The following is a 20,956-nucleotide window of genomic DNA, read 5'->3' as shown; positions in this document are numbered from 1 at the left end:
CAACTAATGCCCAAATTAAATGTAGAGGTAGACTATGTAGGTAAACATTGAACTATTGTACATAATGTTGTAAAGTATAATACCTTTAACTGACGAGTACACTACACAAGAACCTCTTCCCCAACTTATTAATTTAAAACTTATTAAACCTTAAATATCTTTTTACTTATAAGGAAGGTTTAATCATACAGAGCCCTCCGGATCCCCTTTCCTAAAGGGGGTTTATATCTATTCGGCCCTATTCTGTATGGAAAAATACTTTTTTTTCACAGAAATTTAACTGAATTTAACTTGCAGCACACTTTAGATAGAGGTGAATTTGCCTATGGCATTACACCCATAACATACATTATACACTATTATATCAAACTTTTAGTACAATTTTACTGATACGGACTTTAAAACACAAAATAAATGACTTTAAAATTAATTTCAAAGATTCTTAATTTTGCTTACGACACAGCTAAATTATAGTTTAACTAGCGGCTGCGCCCCTAGCGTCCATCTTGGGGCTTTGTATTTGAAAGAACAGAGAGTAGCTTGAAAAATGCTCAAAACCCTCCCAAGACTTTAATATTAAATTAAAATAGCGTAAACCATCCCCAGATCTATGTGAAGCTTTCCTATTATGGAGAAATTAATCGGTTATCGAAATCTTTATTACAGAAATTACAGACAAAAAAAATTACTTCTTTATATTCTAAGATATAATAACGTGTTCATAAACATATTTGTACTATAGCTATTTTGATATTAAGTTTTAACATCATAGAATCTATTTGATTATTTTTTCCTAAAAATATTCATAAATCTTTTGTCTTATAAATTTAATTTTGAAATTGATCTAAGTTTGCAGTTCTAGGTTTTTCTTTTCAATATGAATTACCTTTCTAAATTCATTTTAATAGTTATTTATCGCATAGTATTATAGACAGCTTTCCGCGGATATTAAAATGAAGAACTATAAGAATAAAAGAGCCCGGGCTAACAAAACTAATATTAATTTTATGATTTTTATTTTAATATTCGTGGAAAATTGTCTTTAATTAATTTCATGCTAAACATGAATTCGACTCTCCCCTCCTCAAGTGCCCCTAGATGCCTCTAGGGGCGTAGCCGCTAGTAAATAGATATGTTAGTAACGATCCTGACGGATTATTTTCCTATATAAACAAAAGGCAAACATCTATTCCTGCCTTTCATCCGGATAAACATTTATTCGGGACTTTCCCACAATCTTTCAGTGGAACATGCAGCCCCCCCCCCCTATAAACGGTTAAAATAAAAGTGAAAAAGAAAACGTAAACTTGATTTTTTTATATAAAAATTCTAGATGCCCAAAGAAAGTATGAGGCAAGGCGCATTTCTACCAGGAAGGGAGGAGACATTGGACTGTAAATTATATTATTACCCATAGTTGTTTATACTATACTATACAAAAAGAATTATAGGGAGAGGTACATTCGCTCTCCACTTGAAGAATAAAGGACTTTCTAATTTTTACTAACATTACTATTACTACTCAGGGAGGTAGGGGACATTGGGCTGTTTATTTTACTAGTTCCCAAAGTCTTGCAATAACGTTTTCTTATTCGTTGACTTAACAACCTTTGGACTTTTATTTAGTTTTGATTGGTTGTTTCATTAAGTTGAGTGTCCAAACGTTTAAACCACTTAATCTAATCTACAGATGGAATAATTTTGTGAATGGTTATTTGGGATGTACATCAATTTATCGGCCAGTGTCTTATCCCTTGATTACTACATCACACAGACAGACAAATTCAAGGTCTCAGTTTTGTTTAACATTTTACACAAAAATAGTTTAAGTAAACAAATTTTAAAATGAGTATAATCAATGATGTTCACACAAGGAGGACAACATCCATAAAAGTTCCTTTAAACTGTTGTAATATTGCTCTAAATGTAAGATGACCAATCTTAATTTACCTTTAAGACAAAATTGATTAGATTCAACGCTTTAAACAACGGGGAAGATAGTCACGAGAACCATAATTGAGATATAAATTTAAGAAGCTCTTTATAGTGCCTATCAAAAAATGACGTCATACAATACAAATGACCAATTATAGGCCAATACACAGACTAAATTATCATTGACAGGACAGTATACATTTTAATTGACCTATGGTAGGCCAGTATGACGTCCTTTTTATTGGCACTATAAAAAGCTTCACCAATTATAGACCACTATGACGTCATTTTTATAGGCACTATAAAAGCTTCAAAATTTAAATATAAAGGTTGTCTTTTATTATATCAAAGTCAATAATCTATTGTTTCTCATAAATAAATCCAAGGTTTTACATGCTTAATTTAACGTTTAGTCAAAAGTACTAAGGACAGACCATCAAGCACAAAATTTAAAAGCCTCGCTTTGAAAAAGCTTAGCAATAACAACAAAAGGTAATCTATCCAGCTGAGAAAGGGATTCTTATGATAACAAAAACAAATAAATTCTCTAATGGGAACTTTTTAAAAACACAGTGTGGGCAGATAGGGTTTCTAAACACTATAAATTTTTAATCTTTTATTTGATTAAAAAGAAAAATAATTTTTTTAAGTTATATTGAGGATTTTTTGAGTCCCACTGAATCAACCTAACCAAATCATATGATTTTTAGAACAGCAGGGATCTAATTTATGTACATTCCCAATGATGGTACACAAAATTACCCCTTATGAAATCCCTTAGGGGACTAGTGTAATAAAAGCTCAATGTCGTCTCCCTCTCTGCTAGAATTGTCATATGGATTAATAGGAAACAGGAACTAATTTTTACAGAAATTATTGAGATACTTTTCTTCAAATTTGCATTATATAAACAATAATTATTAATCCCATCGTATTATAAACAGCTTTTAGCTGATATTAAAATAATGAAAATAAAATAAAAAAAAACAGTTTTGTTAGATCTAGTGGCCCAAAGGCACGAGCTAACAAAACTGGTTTTAATTTTAGGATTTTTATTTTAATATTCGTGGTAAAATGTCTTTTATACATTTGTTTTCAGTATGGCTGAGAACCAGTTCTAATCCAGCGAAGCCACACTGGAAAATATTTTAATAGTACAAAAATACACATGAAATATAAAAAGTGTGTGCCTAAACCTGGAGTGTTTAATAAATTGACAGGTCTAGGATATAGCACAAACATTCATCATCGGTTTTTCCAGGGAGGGAGGGGACATTGGACTGTTTATTACACTAGTCCCCAAAGTTTTATAATAACGTTTTTTATTCGTTGGCTTTACAACTTTGGGGACTAAAATGAATATTGGTTGGTTGATTTATTAATTTAAGTTTCCAAACTTTCAAACAATAATTGTAATCTACAAAAGATGTAATTTTGTGTATCATGATTGGGGATATACATAAATTTATAGGCCATTGTCTTATCCATTTAGATCCCTGGGTTTTTCATACATACCAATTCCTACAAATAATATTTTAATGTTTCTTCATCATGAGTAAAAATTTACTGAAAAGACAGAATTGAGCTCTTTTACTTAAAATGCCAGACTTCATGTTTATTTTTATAAAAAGACTATAATAATGGATATAGAATACCTGGATATTGTGAAAGATTCTCGCCTACCCGAATAAAATGTTTCTCTTAGCTGGCAAATATAACGTTACACCCTCTACCCCCTTATGACGTTACCCCAACTCCTCCCCTGAGCACAGAGGAACGTATTGATCAACAACTGATGACTATATTAGCAACCTAAATTGACGACTAAAATTCCCCTGTAATAATATCCACGTATTCTATATCAATTACCATTTTTTTCGTGATTCTTTGACCCCAAACACCTTAAATTTGTTTTTTTTTAACTCTAAAAAGTTCTGTTATAAAATAATCCTCATTGTCAATTCATTTTGAAGCTTCTAAAAATATATCCACCCATCGGTATATACGTATAATTACATATATTTGTAATACTTGTATAAGTACAAGTATATTCTTTTTTTTATTATTATTAGATGAGTATTTTATACATGCTTGAGTTTGTGTGTTTATGTTTAAGTATGTATATATATATATACTCAGGGAGGGAGGGGACATTGGGCTGTTTTACACTAGTTCCCAAAGTTTTATAATAACGTTTTCTTGTTTGTTGGTTTAAAACTTTGAGGACTATTATGGAATTTTGATTGGTTGGTTCAAATGTTTCAACCACTAATTGAAATCAACAGAAGGGTTAATTTTGTGTATCATCATTGGGAAAGTACACCAATTATTGGCCATTGTCTTATCCCTTTAGATCCCTGATATAAATGTGTGTCTGTCTGTATGTTTGTTTATCTGGTAGCATACATGATCAATCTAATCTGGCAATATGGATTAAAGACGGAGAGGAGAGATAGCGAGTAGTTATACACTGCCCCTCTTTAGTTAGCTTCCTCTTTATCAAACAACAAGAATAAAATTAGGTACATTAGTAGCGCAACAATAAAAATCTAAAAATACCTTTGGTAGGTAACACATTCATATTTCATTCAGGAAGGAGAGGGACAATGGGCTATTGATTACACAAGTTCCCAAAGTTTTATAATTATGTATATTTGTTGGTTTAATAGTTTTGGGGACTTTTACTAAATTTTGATTGGTAAGTTCATTAAGTTAAATGTCCAAACGTTTCAACCACTTATTGTAATCTACAGAAGGTGTAATTTTGTGTATTATCATAATTGATGTGCATCAATTTATCGGACATTGTCTTATCCCTTTAGATCCCTGCCTTACACCCCTCTCATATTTTAGCTCTATACCTTTAGAGAGCTAACCCTAAAGGGCCTCTGTAAACCTTACATAACCTAACTTATTCTAAAATAAGCATCTTAAGTATGAATATCCAATAAGTTAGTTCGTTGTTCATGAACATTTTGGACCAAACAAGCTTGGTTTTTCTAATAAACATACTTTTTATGTCTTATAAGTATAATGTTGGTTTAAAACGTAGATACATAATTTGCCAAAAAGCTTTGCTACAATCAATGCCTCTGTCTTATCAGTATATACACTTTTATACAAGATTAGAGCCAAGGTTAGAAAAAAAAGCTACAACTGTCTTTTACATTATTACATATTATTCTTTTTTTACATATGGGTAGACACATCTAGTCTTCCGGTCATTTCACACAAAGTGCCTGTTTAGTACTGATAACCCCTCCCCCATATTTTTAAATAAGTAGAAAAGAGGTGGGGGTGTTCACTTCTATGCCTAACCTTTTCGGAGGGCCCTAACCCTGCGGGATAATAAACAAACAAAAGAAAACTACTCCTCCCTCCCCCCTTCTTAGTTACAATCTATTTCAAAAAAAGTGAAGGGGGGTTCATTGCTCAAAATGGTATTTTCTGAGAAAGCGCCAGTCTTCCTTATTAATTATTACTAAAGTTATTCTAGTTTTCTTCATTATATACTGTACACAAAAGCTCAGTCCAAATTACGAGGACAATTAAGCCCATATAAAGCGAAGCAAATACAAGCTAAAACTTGTTTTTCTTTATAATTTGTAAATATTTAGTTAGTGTCAATTTGTCTTTTGTAATAAATTCCCAGTGTGAGAGAGGGGACATTGGGCTGTTTATTACCCTAGTCACCAAAGTTTCATAAAACGATTTCTTGTACGTTGGCATATAAACTTTGGGGACTTTTTTTGTTGGTTCATTACGTTGAGTGTCAAAACGTTTTGACCACTAATCGTAATCTACAGATGGTATAATTTTGAGTATCATCATTGGGGATGTACATTAATATATAACATTTTGATACTGACAATGAAAAGTAATTATTGAAGACCTTTCCTGCATATATCATAGAGGTTTATCTTGTACAAAGTTCTTGTGTATATATAGAGTATCAAAACAGCATCAATCAAGATTAGCATAAATAAAAAGCTTAGGTTATTTTTACATCATATTCTTCTCTTTTATATATATTTTTTTACAAAATTATCCCTTTGGAAACAACTGAACTAATGATAATTAGACTTAATTTTATCCTTATAATAAAGTAACAGGATCTTTGTGTGTGTCTGTAACTAAGGATCTTGCTAAGTGCTGAACCGATATGGTTCTCCTTTACAATGTAGCTTCTCATGTAGGTCCTGAGAAGGACTATAACATATCTAACATACCATATTACAAACTAAATTCATTTTTGTTTTATTGATTTCATATTACTGTTCTTTTTTGGGGGCATCACCTCCCCCCTTCCCCCACTTTATTGAACTTTGTTTATGGCTTATCCTTGTTTTTTTATTCGCGTGTCTGATAATCCAAAGTATTTTATCCTATGAATACGTATTTTATAGAATTCAGTGTATAGAAGGAATAAAACTTCTAAAAATAAACATTTTCACTGAACTTTACACTACAAATTTTATCAATAATAATCAATTTTAAAAAATCAATGCAAATATAAAAAATAATAAGGGGACAAAGTGTCTAAAATTCAGCCATGTGACGTCATAAAAATGTGGGAGATGTGAGGAGAAGAGGGAAAGAAAACTCCTAAAAATTTTTTTATTTCCACCAAATAAGGTAGCATTAAATCTTAAACTTTATACTACTAGCGGCTTCACCCCTAGCCTCTAGGGGCTTGGGCCCCGAGAGGTTTGATAAAACCAAATTTTCGTATTTTAGATTTAAGATAAGAATGTAAATATTTTTTTTTTTGGGGGGGGGGTAGTCCACCCCACTATTTTAATTTAAGTTTAAAAAAAAAATTGGGGGGGGGGGGTATTTTTCATTTTTTAGGGGGGTTGGGGATGTCCCACCCTCAAAGAAAATAGTCATAAACCTTCCCAGGACCTATGAGAAGCCACCCTGTAAAGGAGAACCCGATCGGTTCAGCGATTAGCGAGACCCAATTCGCTAAAAACAAACAGACAGACAGACAAACAAACAGACAGACATCGTTCTACTTTGTATTATAGATAAAATGGAGGGTCGTACTTTTGAGCCAAGTCTCTTATAGTGTGGGTGTGAATGAAAGCAGGGAGGAAGGGGACATTGGGCTGTTTATTACACTAGTCCTCAAGGTTTTATATTAATGTTTTCGCATTTATTGGCTTAACAACTTTTTTGACTTTTATTGAATTTTGATTGGTTGGTTCATTAAGTTGATTGTCCAAACATTATAACCACTTACTGTCCTCTACAGAATGAGCAATTTTTTGTATCATTATTGGGGATGTACATCAATTTACCGACCATTTTCTCATCCCTTTATATCCCTGTAATGAATGTGTGCTAAAATTCTGGTTGTGTAGTAGAAAGAAGGTTAAACTGAGAGGCCACGCACGACACCCAGGTAGAGAGACTTATCTCTGGGTTGAAAACAATGTTTTTGTATCATATTTCAGGGATCCAAAGGGATAAGACAATGGTCGATTAATTAATGTACATCCCCAATGATAATCCACAAAATAACCCCTTCTGAAAATTACAATTAGAAATTGAAAAATTTGAACGTATCAACCAATTAAAATTTAATGAAAGTCCCTAATGTTGTTAAGCCGACAAATAAGAAAATGTTACTATAAAACTTTGGGGACTAGTGTAATAAACAGCCCAATGTCCCCTCTCTCCCTGATCATGTTTGCACCAGGATATGGAAACAAAAATAGATCATCACACTATTTTTCATTTCCACTGGTGTGCAACCACCACCACAAGTCATTTAAAAATAGCCAGGTAGGGAGGGGACATTTGGCTGTATTTTACACTAGTCCCCAAAGTTTTATGGTAACATTTTTTTTTTATTCTTTGGCTTACCAACTTTGGAGACTTTTATTGAAATTTAATTAGTTTGTTTATTAAGCTGAGTGTCCAAATGTTTTAAATCCTAATTTTAAATTACAGAAGGGAAAATTTTTTGTATCATCATTGGGGATGTACATCAAGTTATATGCCATTTTCTTATCCCTTTAGATTTCTAAAAAAAACGTATAACACATTTCTTCAATAAAAATTAACGTACGAAAAAAATACACGAAATATTTCCGCAAATATCATCCGAGCCAATTTACATAACAGCTTAAAACACATCGACACTTATAGTGACGAGATTTGTTGCTGTAGCAATAAATTAGCAGTTCTGATAGCATTTAATTTATTTTATGCTGATGTAAAAAAAGTTGTTTTTAGAAATGAATACACCTTTTTCGATAATGTTGTACACATGACTATCATTTATAATATTATTACGTTAAACACAAAACCAGCTTCACTAGAGAAATATTTGTACTTTGAATTGCTAGTTTTAGTAGCACAGCACAGATACGTAGCTGTGTGTGTTTAGTGCCCTAAGAAAATGGGGACAGTTGTCACCGCTTTCGGCCTACCTATTAACGTCATAGTTGATGAGGGTAAGAGAAAGGGAAGGGGGAAAGAAACCCCCTAGAAAAGAGATAGGGTATAGGATATTTCCTGACGTCAAAAGCAGTGACATCTATCCCCATTTTGCCAGGGCACCATAGACAGCTACCACAGCTACATCTTTAAGATTTGGAAATATTTGCCCGGCCACTGATCCACAAGTCTTAGGTAGATAAAAATTATTTTAAAATCTAATGGAACTAATTATTACATCCTCATATTTCTTTATTTTTAACTTGTTTTATTTCATCTATATGTTTTTATTTGAAACTGATATTTATAACTTTATTTCTCTTATATAGACAACACAATAAAGTATGTCAAGAAGCATTTATTATTTTTTAATGTTCTTATATCAAACTATTAATTGTTACCCTTTATGATCAAAGTAACCAAATTTTATACATTAACTTGTATTAATACAGAATTAAATTTATATTTCTAAAATTACAAAATCCTCCAAATAATCAAAATTCGATAGGTATGTAAATTAGTCAGACTTACAGATTTTCGTGTTTACGCATTTTCCTTTAATTAGAGTAGCTACTTTTCAATGAGATCAATGGATGTAAAATATATATGGATATTATGACAGTGGAAAAATTGTCGACAATTCAGGTTGCTGTTTTCACTGTCATTTATTGGTCAGTTCGTTTATCCAGTAGGAGGGGGAGGGGATAGGGGATCATTATTTTAGCCCGCTACAAATTTCACTTCATCCAAGTAATAATAAATCCATTGTAAAGTCATATTTCAAAAGATGTGCGCTTAGTGAAATGCTATTTTGCAAATTGAATTTAATAATATCAAATGCCATTCTGAAGTCAAAGTGTCATTAAATGTAATAGTTTAAAACTGTTACTCATCGCATCGTATTATCGACAACTTTCCGCGAATAGTAAAATTCAAAATTGTGAGATTAATTTAAGTTTTGTTACCTTCGAGAAAAATCTTAGGATACTGTCTATAATACGATACAATACATGATTATTCAGAATGGTTTAGAACCAGTTCTAATCCACAGGATATTAATGAATATCCAAGCCATACCTGAAATGATTTTACAAAGATTTTTAAAAAAAAACATTAATAAACAAGGATAACAACATCCATAAAAGCGAAGCACTGAAACGGTAGGACAAACGGACATTTACACTTGTATAGTGTCAGAACTGAATAATCAGAATATAAATATAAAAGAGTCGAAGCAAAATTGCAAGTAAATTTATTGAAAAACTGCTTGATACAGGATATTGTTTATGGACATACTTACATTTTTAATACTTGATTATAGAGTTGCTTCGCTCATGTGATATAGTAATTTGTTTCCTCAGAAACCAATATACCAAAAATCAGATCAATCGGATAATTAGATCACATAAAATTTATTTTTTAAAAAGTAAAAAAATCAACATGTTTAAAATGGACGTACTGGCATTCTGGTAATGATTATAGAGTTGCTACGCTTTCTAAATAATCGTACCTAACTATAACAGGAATCACCATGCAAAGATTGAAATCGATAGGACAATTCTAACATGCCTAAATCAACGAAAAAAGCTATTTGTCTTGGACGGACGTACGGACCGACCCTAATTATAGAAAAGCTTCGCTTTTAAAAATTATGCTTGAGTTTATGATGAGTGTAACAAGCTTATATAGTGAAACACAGAGTATTATTTGCTAATAATTAGGATTAATGTAAAGTTTTCCAATAATAAAGCACAAAGCAAACAATCATATAGAGCAATTAGTGTGGAGACCAGGAATCTAAAGGGATAAGATACTGGCTAATAAATTGATGTATATCCCCAATGATTATACACAAAAGTAACCCATCTGTAGATTAAGATGAGTGGTTGAAACGTTTAAACACTCAACTTAATGATCCAATCAATCAAAGTTCACTAAATTCCCAAAGTTGTTAAGCCAACGAATAAGAAAACGTTAATATAAAACATTGGGGACCCGTGTAATTATCAGCCCATTGTCCCCTCTCTCTCTGCTCTAGACAAAGTTATAGATAAGTGTTATAGCAAACTAGGACACTTACTTCTTTCATGTAGATTTGTGTCTGTTCCTCCAGCCTTTAAGGGTTTTCTCATAGTAGTAAAGAATAATTGGAGCTTATTGAAAGAGTGGTCTCGGGAGCAATTTCTAATAGTTGTTTTTTCACTCAAACCTTTTTCTTAATTAAAAAAAAAACTTTTTTAACCCGTGAGGGCGGGCCTCTATACGATCGGGGCTATTTTAACTTAACTAAACCTAAACTATCCTACAAAGAGTGTCAAATATACTTTTTTTAAAAGTAATATGTCATTTGCGAAAAACGCCTGATAGATTTACACCCTTTTAGCTATATGCTTTTATCTTAATTAGTTGACAAAAAAATAAGTTTAGCATGTATATTTTAAAGAGTAAAAACAATACTTTTTGATTGTTTATACATATTACAAAAAATACAGTAATTTTATTATTTTTAAATGAATATAAAATTGAAAATCATACTTTATCCGAAACTGATGACGTATTATTCTCATATTTTTCATCATTAATTAATTATAAGATTTATCACAATAGTATGACGCGGAATGAAAATAATTAAAATATAATAAAGGGTTAATTAAAAAACAAAACTTTCTGAACGAGTTAATTATATATTAACTAGCGGCTTCGCCCCTAGCCTCTAGGGGCTTTGCCCCAAGAGGTATAATTACATCTTTTATTACCTGGAGATCCCCCACTCCACTACTAGTTTAAATAATTTTTTTAAAAATGCCGGGGGGATTTTTGAGGGGGTTGGGGGTGTCCCACACCCCAAGAAAAAAGCCTAAAACCATAACCCGAAGAGTAGAATCCAATCAGTTCAGTGGTTACTGAGATCTTAAGGGACAGACGGACAGATAGACATCATTCTACTTTGTATTATAGATTAATAATTGGGAGAAGGAGTTAATTATCAAATTTAGAGAATTAGGGGCTATTTTCTTTAATTATAGTATGTTAGAAGTATGCCATTGTATATGAAGGCAGGGATCTAAAAAGGGCTAAGACAATGGCCGATAAAATGATGAGCTTCCTCAATGATGAAACACAAAATTAACACCTTCTGTAGAATATAATTGAAACGTTTGGACACTCAACTTAATAAAGCAACCAATTTGAAGTCCCCAAAGTTGCAAACCAACTAATAAAAAAACTTTGGGGACTAGTGTAATAAACAGCCCAATGTCTACTCCTTCCCTGATTTGAAGATAAAATAAAGACAGGAAGAAATAATAATAATATCATTTTTGATGGTTGGGTCGGGGCAATGTACCATGATGTATATGATACCTTTTAGTATATACGGGATCCAAAGTTTTTCTGTCACAGTTGGGTATTGTAGGACAATGGGAGGCAATAATATTAATGGGGGTGTGATGTAGCGACTCTGAAACTGGGGAAATATTTATTTATGCAACTAGATTCACAACATTCTTGGCACACATTTCTGCACATATAACATTCATAATCACACACACACATTCACCTACTTCCACACACACACTAACACATATTAGGTACTTATAAATAGATAAGGATGACAGCATCCATAAAAGCAAAGATCTTGAATGGCAGGACAACCGAACATTAACTCTTGTAAAGTGTCAGAACTGAATAAGCATAATATAAATCTAACAAAACAATTCTAACATTTTTAAATTAAAGAAAAGAGCTAACTGTTACGGACAGACGGACGAACCTAATTATAGAAAAGTTTCCCTTTTTAAAATGTAAAGAGAACTAAAATACAGTAAAAATAATATATATTGTTTTTTTTTTTAATATAAGAATCAATAAAGCAATTAAAAAATAAGATTTTTTTGCCAATAGGTTCGATAGGTCTAAATTTAGTTTGCTTATTGGCAGATTTAAATTTGAAAATGCAAATAATTAATGCAATGAACCTTGTTCTTTATAGTGCCTATAAATTATAAATCTTAAATGACCAATGGTAGACCAGTATGATGTAATTTTTTATAGATACTACAAATGCTTCTTGTTTTTTAATCTTTATAACCATTTTTTTTTACTTTAAATAGGTTTATTAATAAAAATAACATGTAAGGATAATATATTATCTTTGTAGAGAGGGTAAATAAATGTAAAATGTTTGTAAGTATAAAAGAGCCCGGGGGGGGGGGGGGACATTGGGCAGTTTATTAGACTAGTCCCCAAACTTTAATAATAACGTTTTTGTTGACTTCGCAACTTAGGAGACTTTTATAAATTATAATAAGTTGAGTGTCCAAACTTTTCAACCACTAAAAGTTATCTACACAAGGTTCAATTTGTGTATCATTATTGGAGATTTACATCAATTTATCGGCCATTGTCTTGTCCCTTTATATCCTTGAAGAGAGCTGCCACTCTAGAGTAAGGTTATATTGTTGCCAACTATACTAAACAGAGAATGACACCCGCCAAACAACCCACCAAAGAAATATATTTTGTACTAAAGTAGTTTTATGCAGGGAGGAAGGAGACATTGGGCTGTTTATTACACTAGTCCCCAAAGTCTTACAATAACGTTTTCTTATTTGTTGGCTAAATAATCTTGGGGACTTTTATTGAATTTAGAATAGTTAGTTTTAGTTGAGTGTCCAAAGTTTTAACCACTGATTGTAATCTACAGAAGGGGTGATTTTGTGTATCATCATTGGAGATGTAAATCAATTTAGTCGGCCATTGTCTTATCCCTTTAAATTCATTAAAGTTATGTAGCCGATCTTTTTCCGTTATTCCATTACATCTTTTATGTTTTATTTTACTCAGCGATTTTGCGGTTTTAATGCGGCTGACGAGTCTAGAAAAAAAAGGTAGCTCGCCAAGTATCTGTAAGCTAAGCATGCATATTAGAATGGTATCGTATTTGCGTGTATCTACACAACAATACCCAGGAATCTAAAGGGATAAGACAATGGCCGATAAATTGATATATATCCCCAATGATGATACACAAAATTACCCCTTTTGTAGATTACAAAGTAGTGGTTGAATCGTGCGGATACTCAACTTAATGAACCATCCAATCAAGTTCAATTAAAGTTTCCAAAGTTGTTAAGCCAAGAATGAGAAAACATTATCATAAAGCTTTGGGGACTAGTGTAATAAACAGCCCAACGTTCCCTCCATCCCTGACTCTACCCCCCTCCCCCCCCCTTCGGATGAACATTATTATACCCTTTGGGCATAAGGTTTTTAGTAGCAAGACTTTACTATGTATATGGTTTGTATGTACGTTCTTACATAGATTTACTTTATGTTTATTGGCGGATTTAAAAAGACTAAAAATGTATTCTTTAGAATTTATGGAAGTAGAGTTCAACTATGTAATGAATCTTTAACCCTTTTTTGCAATATAAGCCAAAATTATATTTATACGAATTTGAAGCGATTTCTGGGAGGGTGAAGGTACCCTTTCCCAGAATAGTTATATTAGAGAAGGAGAGAGAGGGGACAATGGGCTGTTTATTCCACTAGTCTCCAAAGTTTTATAATGACATTTTCTTATTCGTTGGCTCAACAACTTTGGGTTGGTTGGTTGGTTCATTAAGTTGAGTGTTCAAACATTTCATTTTCAACCACTAATTGTAATCTACATAAGGGGTAATTTGATGTATCATTAATAGGGATGTACATCAATTTATCAGCCATTGTCTTATCCCTTCAGATCCCCGCTAATATGTTCTTGCCGCTCCATTTATGGCCGTACATAATTGTCCTTGTTATAATATTCCCCCATATCCCCTCCCCCCGAGCATCTTTATTTTTACTTATCTCAGATACTTATACTGGATAAATAATCAATGCTCATTATGGAGATTAAGTTTCATTACAATTTACATAAAATCTTTACATTAATGGATTATTAATTGATTTACTCTTAAGATATCGTATAATATTTCCTATTTTTAAAGAAGTAAAGTTTTTTGTCAGTAGCTTAAGATTTCAATAATTACTGAACCGACTGAATTCTCGATATTAGGGAAGCTTGACCTAGGTTCCTAGATGGTTCAAGGCAATTTTTCTGCCGTTCCCTATCATTTCGAATACAGAACTCATAAATGCTACGGACGCAGCTGCTGTTAATATAAATTGTAATATAAATTTTGAACCTTGCCTTGAGGTAGAAGACTAAATGTCATGGCTTTTAGATGAAAGCTAGATGTCAAATACAATTCTAATAGACCCTTTGTTAATAGTTTTTCTCGTATTCATTCGAATCCGGTGGATAGGAACCGGTTCTCATCAATACGAAAAAACTATGTCTAGCATCGTATTATATTCCAGCTTTCTACGAATATATAAATGTACAGGGTCATTCAAGAGAAATGATTTTTTTAAAAACTTAATTATGCATAGAAAATAAAACAATTATGTAAAATCCTTTATATATTTGGAAAACCTATTATGAGACATTTATGTTTCAAATATTTGAAAATGATTATTTCAACAAATTATGTCCTAAAAACCGGTTTTTCCAAAGGCCATATTTTCGAAGATTTATTGATTTAAAGTGTGTAAAAAATGTGAACCTTTTTGAAATTCAAATTTCTTGGCTTGTGTTAATAGTAGAAAAATGTTGCGCATATTGTTGGAATCGTCATAAGCTCTATTTTTTGAAAATATAAGAACCGTTTTTGTGCTTTTTAAAGTTTAGGAGCTACGTTGAAAAATTTGAGAAAAAGGTTGAAAAGTTTTAAGAAATTGGAATATTTTACCTCGTAGCTCCTATACCATGCGTAGCACTGGAAAGGTTTTCATGCAGTAAAAAAATAGAGCTTATGACGATTCTAACGATATGCATAACATTTTTCTACTATTAACACAAGCTGCGCAATTTGAATTTAAAAAAGGTGCACATTTTTTTACAACCTTTAAATCAATAAATCTTCGAAAAAAAGGCCTTTGGAAAAACCGGTTTTTAGGACATAATTTGTTGAAATAATCATTTTCAACTTTTTGAAACATAAATGTCTTATAATAGGTTTTCCAAATATATAAAGGATTTTACATAATTGTTTTATTTTCTATGCATAATTAAGTTTTTAAAAAAATCATTTCTCTTGAATGACCCTGTACAATCATAAGATTAAAACAAGTTTTTTTAGCCCCGAAGTGCCGCGGAAAGGTGTTTATAATACGACGCGAGGAATAACTATTATCGCATCGTATGATAGACAGCTTTCCGCGTATGGTAAAAATAAAAATAAAGCTTTATACTAGTTTTCGTAGTAGCCCCAAGGGGCCGAAGGCCCGTGCCCATTCATAAACTATATGAAAACATGATTCGTAGTATTGCTCATAACCGGTTTTAATCCAGCCGATTTTAACCGGTTTCAAAGCCAAACTAGAATATGTATTCGTGTTAAATTATCATATTTTAGCATCTAAAATAATTAAAACTATATTGTGTGTTTTTTTCTTATTCAATATGTAAATTTGTAAGTAATATAAAAAAATTTAAATATATTTTACTGGAGGTAAAATTTCTTTCCTCCAAGTTTCATATCCCTTGAGATAGAGAGAGGACAATAATCTGTTTATTACTCTAGCTAGTCCCCAAAGTTTTATAATAACATATTTTTTATTAGTTGGCTTAACAACTTTAGGGATTTATTGAGTTTTAATTGGTTGGTTCCCCTAGTGTCCTATCCCTCCTCCTTGCCGTGGCGTGCACACTGGACAGAAGCTGAAATAAGTGGACTAACAAAGTAAATTTCCTCCTAGTGTCCTATCCCTCCTCCCTAGTGGCGTGCACACTGGACAGAAGCTGAAATTAGTGGACTAACAAAGTAAATTAAGTTTATTTGTGCTCTAATCCCCTGCAAGCTTATGAACTAATCCACAATGAACACGACCAAATAAATAAACAAACACTATTTTTTATTGATTTTAATGATGCTTCATTATAAAAATGTAAATATTTATTTATCGCATCGTATTATATACAGCGTTCCGCGGATATTAAAAGAAGATTTAAAACATTAAACACAGTTTATTAGTCTGGACGTTCGATATTAATTTTATGATTTTTATTTCAATATTTGTGGAAAACTATCTGTAATACGATGCTATACTTAATTTTCAGTATGGCTCAGAATCGTTTCTAATCCAGCGGATATTACTCGGGTTCGAAGCCATAATGGAAAATGAATTACAACCTGCACCAAAAAGTAACGTCGTTTAGCTTCATTATCAGGTATTTAATTCTTAGAAGATTTTTATAGGAAATTGAATAGCAAAAGTATTCTTAAACTGTTTCTAAATAGATCATTAACATATTTTACGTGTTATATTTGTTAAGATAAATTTGGCACATTCAAATTTAAATTAAATTAGCACAGCCAAGTTTCAACAGTAGAAGGGGTAGAATACCTTTAATCGGATAGTGGACCCCACAAGGGCCCTACTAACACCTTTAAATTGTTTCAAATCGGACTGGTTACAATGATAGAGTTGCTACACTTCCTAATTCGTACCTAACTGTTATAGGAGTTATCATGCAAAGTTTGAAATCGAATGGGCAATTCTGACATGTCTAAATTGACGAAGAGTTAACAGTCCTGGACGGACGGACGGACCTACCATAGTTATAGAAAAGCTTCGCTTTTAAAAATCATTCTATCCATTGAAAGCCTTCCAGAGCGTTCTTTACCTAACCTAAGTAAACCAATAAGCAAGTAAGCAGCATTACAAATATGCTTATTTTCAAAACAGACGATAAATTGTTGTACAAATGATGATAAACAAAAGTACAAAACGAAATTACCCCTTCTGTAGATTTCAATTAGTGGTTAAAACGTTTGAGCACTCAACTAAATGAACCAACCAATTAAAACTTAATTAAAGTCCTGAAGATTGTTAAGCTTACGACTTAAGACTTTGGGGACTAGTGTAATAAACAATTCAATTTCCCCTCCCTCCCTGGCTAATTTTCCATTAAATAAAAGGAAGAGGTGGGGAGTTATTGGTTATCCATGGTTGGCGAAAGGAGGAATACTACCTTAGTAGGAAAACAAAACAAAAGTTAAAGCTAACTTGAAATTATTACATTCTCATCTACTTTTCGCCAGACTAAATCTTATCAAAACATTTTCTCTTTCTCAGTTGTTTTATTTATTATGTTGAAAGTTGAGGAAAGAATAACATATTCAGAACCTTATTCAGAAGGATTAAATAAACAAGAACAATTTTATAATACAAAGTACCTTGATGTCTGTCCGTCTGAAGCTTAAGATCTCAGTAACCACTGAACCGATCGGATTCTACTCTTCAGGGTATATACCTATTGGTTCTGTGGTGGTTTTTAGCTATTTTCTTGGGGGGATGGGAGACACCCAACCACCCCCCCCCCACAAAAAACCCAATTTTTTTCTAGGGAAACTACTTCACATAAAATTAGCAGCACCAGATTTTTTTTTTAATTACCTCTTGGGGCAAAGCCCCTAGAGGCTTGGGGCGAAGCCGCTAGTTTATACAAAGGAGCAAGAATGTTTTCTAGATTTTGTCAATTAATCCTTTTATTCCTTATAATAAAGTAACAGGATCTTTGTGTGTGTACCGAATGATCTTGCTAACTGATGAACCAATATGGTTCTATTTTACAGGGAAGCTTCTCATAAGTCCTGAAAAGGTTTATAACTATTTTAAGGAAAGGCACCATAAAGGTAAAATAAAAAATGGGTGTCAAATTCAACACCACCCCCCTTGAGGCCTCTGACCGCTAGTATTCAATAAATTTATGAACAATGAATTATAAATCTTGAGGATTTTCAAGTTTTGTTTTTATGAAGATAATCTATCTTATAATTATACAATCTAATAACTTCTTTAAGCCCTTAATTTGTTATTTTTATTACATTATTTAGTTTTGTCTATTAATGAAGTAATTCGATATTTTCAAGGACAAAAATAAAATTTCAATCAAATTCTGAAGAAAAAATTGAATATAAAATTTGTCAAATTGTTTAAATCTATTTTCAAAATGTCTGACTTTAAAATTTATAACATTAATATAATTTTTAGAATAAAGCTACTCTATTCCCGCGACCGTGGCTCAACGTGTAGCGCATCAGCTCGTCGTCGGGGAGGTGATAATTTCAATTCTCGGATAAACACCGCGCCATAACTAAATACGTTAAAGATGGTTCCTACTGCTGCTATGTCAGGTGTGTTACATAAATAGTTAGAGTAGGGGGGAATACCTTGGCCAAAAACAGACGCAACAAATTACCATGCACGGTTAGGACGAAGGTCGTGCAATCAAAGGGTTGGTTGTCTGAAGGACATATAACCAAATGACCACGCACAGCATTAGGCAACGTTTGGTTTTCAGAGATACACTAAAATATGATCTCGTGGTGTATCCCGTTCTCAAGGCTACCCGAGGCTACTCTATACGTGACTATGTAAGTCTGTCTGTCCTACATATTCAAATACTCTATTCGGTTTATTTAGCTATTAGCTGATTTGAAAGTCGGCACATGATCCCCCTCTATACCCTCTATTATTTTACCTTTACATTTGAATAATCTTACCTGAAAGAATAAACAGAACCCCACCCACTGATAGTACTTGACATGCTTCTTATCCCTCTCATCCCTGGTCTTGTCGACGCCGGGATGCGGCACGTCCACGCCCACGCGCTTCCAGTGCGCCGAGCTAAGCGTGTAGGTCGGGTGGATCCAACAGTACGTGTTCAGCACGTCCTTCGGGATCTCTTTCGTGTGCACGCACATGATGGGCGAGCCTATGTACTGTCTGGTTGTAACTATGAAGGTGAAGGCGAGCAGGACCATCACTGTGATGCGGTAGTGCAGCCTGAACACGCTTCCATCCGTGTGAAATCTACTGACTTTTACTAAACTTTTAAGGCCTAGAAATAGATGTAACATAGTGGCGGATCCGTGTGTACCAACCATGCAGGGCGCACAGTCGGTATCTCACAAAATCAAAAATAAATTAAACTAATTTATTTAAAGATTTAAGATTTATCCCTTGTTAATTAGGGATGATAACTTTGAGGTTCCTAAAAAGGTGGCAGTTATGTTTTAAAGGCCTCTGGGCCTATCACTTCAAAAAACCACCCAAAACCTTTACCCAACAAATAACACTAGTAACTTGGTTCATACATTTTTTCACTTTTTCCATCTAATCAAACATTGTTTTCTTTTTTGTTTATAACAAAAAAATAAAAGCGGTGACTCTTGGTCACGTATAAAGTCCCCATTTTTAATCAATCATTTAGAACAATTATTTTTATGTCATCACTTTTGTGTAATAATAATTTTTCATTAGATTTTTAAGTTCGTGTACTTTTTAAATTGTACTTTGATTAGATAATCATTCTCACAATTTTTTGTATGATTATAATTACATAATTGTCACAAATAAATCTAATGTTCTAAAATGTAATGAACACCTATAAATAGATGGAGGTATGGTTGTCTGTCCGTCTGTATATTATATATAGAGAAGTTGGTGTATGTGTGTGTGTCTGTTTGTGAGAGAGAGAGTTCAGAGGTATTCAAAAATAAGAGAAACACAGAGAGAAGAATTGTTTAAAAATGGTTGCATTTACAACCAAATTATTCAGAATTAACCATTTATCTCCATGTTTCCATGGTAGTTTTCATTCTTGTCCTCTTAACTATCCATTTTCTCTCTTTATTATAGTTTATTTCTTATTATGGATGGATTGTTGTTGGGTCTTCTTCTCTTGTAGATTTGTTTGTTTGTTCGCAATGACGTCACACAAAATACATCACGTCTCACTCACTTCAACTTCTTTACAAGGCAAATACAGATTTGGTTTTACTGTAACATCATCATACAAGATACAACATACTTGTCAAGGCCTTTTATTATTATTATATTATGATAATAAAGAGTATTAAAACACAGGTAGATGTAAAGAATACTGATAATAAAAATTGGCAGTTTTAATCTTAATCTTATTATAATTTGGTTTCAGAAATTTAAGGTAAACAAATTTAACAACCAAAAATATTGGCCACAAATTTTGTTTTGAGGTGAATTTAAGGTTCGGGCCAGCTTACAGCTGAACTATAATGTCAGCCAACGGCGGCTATGGCTGATGAGCTGATCAGCACGGCTGTAACGTACACATGGTAGTACCACAGTCATTACCATACATCTCACCACACTGGCCTTTACTGGACGATGTGTGTGTGTGTGTGTTTGCGTGTGTGGAGAGTTTCACAGAGAGAAATAGAGAAAAAGAGATAGAGACAGAGAAAGAAACGGGAAGATAAAAAGAAAGAAGGAGGGAATTGGGAAACATAGAAAAATAGAGAAAGAGAGAAAAAATGTAAAACGAGAGAAAAAGAGCGAGAATGAAAGAAAAATTAGAGCGAGACAGGGGGATTAGGAGAAATAGAAAATTAGAAAAGAGAGAAAGGGGAGAACTTGGGAGAAATAACGAAGTGAAAGAGACTTAACATCCGTTGGGGGAGGGAGGAGGGCCCAACCCGTCTTC

At 32.7% G+C, this 20,956-nt stretch overlaps 1 protein-coding gene across 1 annotated transcript in view; it reads right to left on the bottom strand.

Moving 5' to 3' along the window:
- LOC145316484 (innexin shaking-B-like) overlaps positions 1 to 20,653 on the bottom strand; it is a 62,136-nt gene extending 41,483 nt beyond the window's left edge. Inside the window, exon 1 of the mRNA XM_080157028.1 lies at positions 18,996 to 20,653. Within this exon, the coding sequence (XP_080013154.1) occupies positions 18,996 to 19,379 (384 nt within the window). The 5' untranslated portion in view covers positions 19,380 to 20,653. The remainder of the gene's footprint in view (positions 1 to 18,995) is intronic.
- Positions 20,654 to 20,956: the final 303 nt, after the last annotated feature.

Source organism: Acartia tonsa, chromosome 4 (assembly GCF_053477335.1).
Source record: "Acartia tonsa isolate MP-2025a chromosome 4, ASM5347733v1, whole genome shotgun sequence".
Classification (NCBI taxonomy): domain Eukaryota; kingdom Metazoa; phylum Arthropoda; class Copepoda; order Calanoida; family Acartiidae; genus Acartia; species Acartia tonsa.
This window is presented reverse-complemented; position numbering and strand designations above follow the sequence as displayed.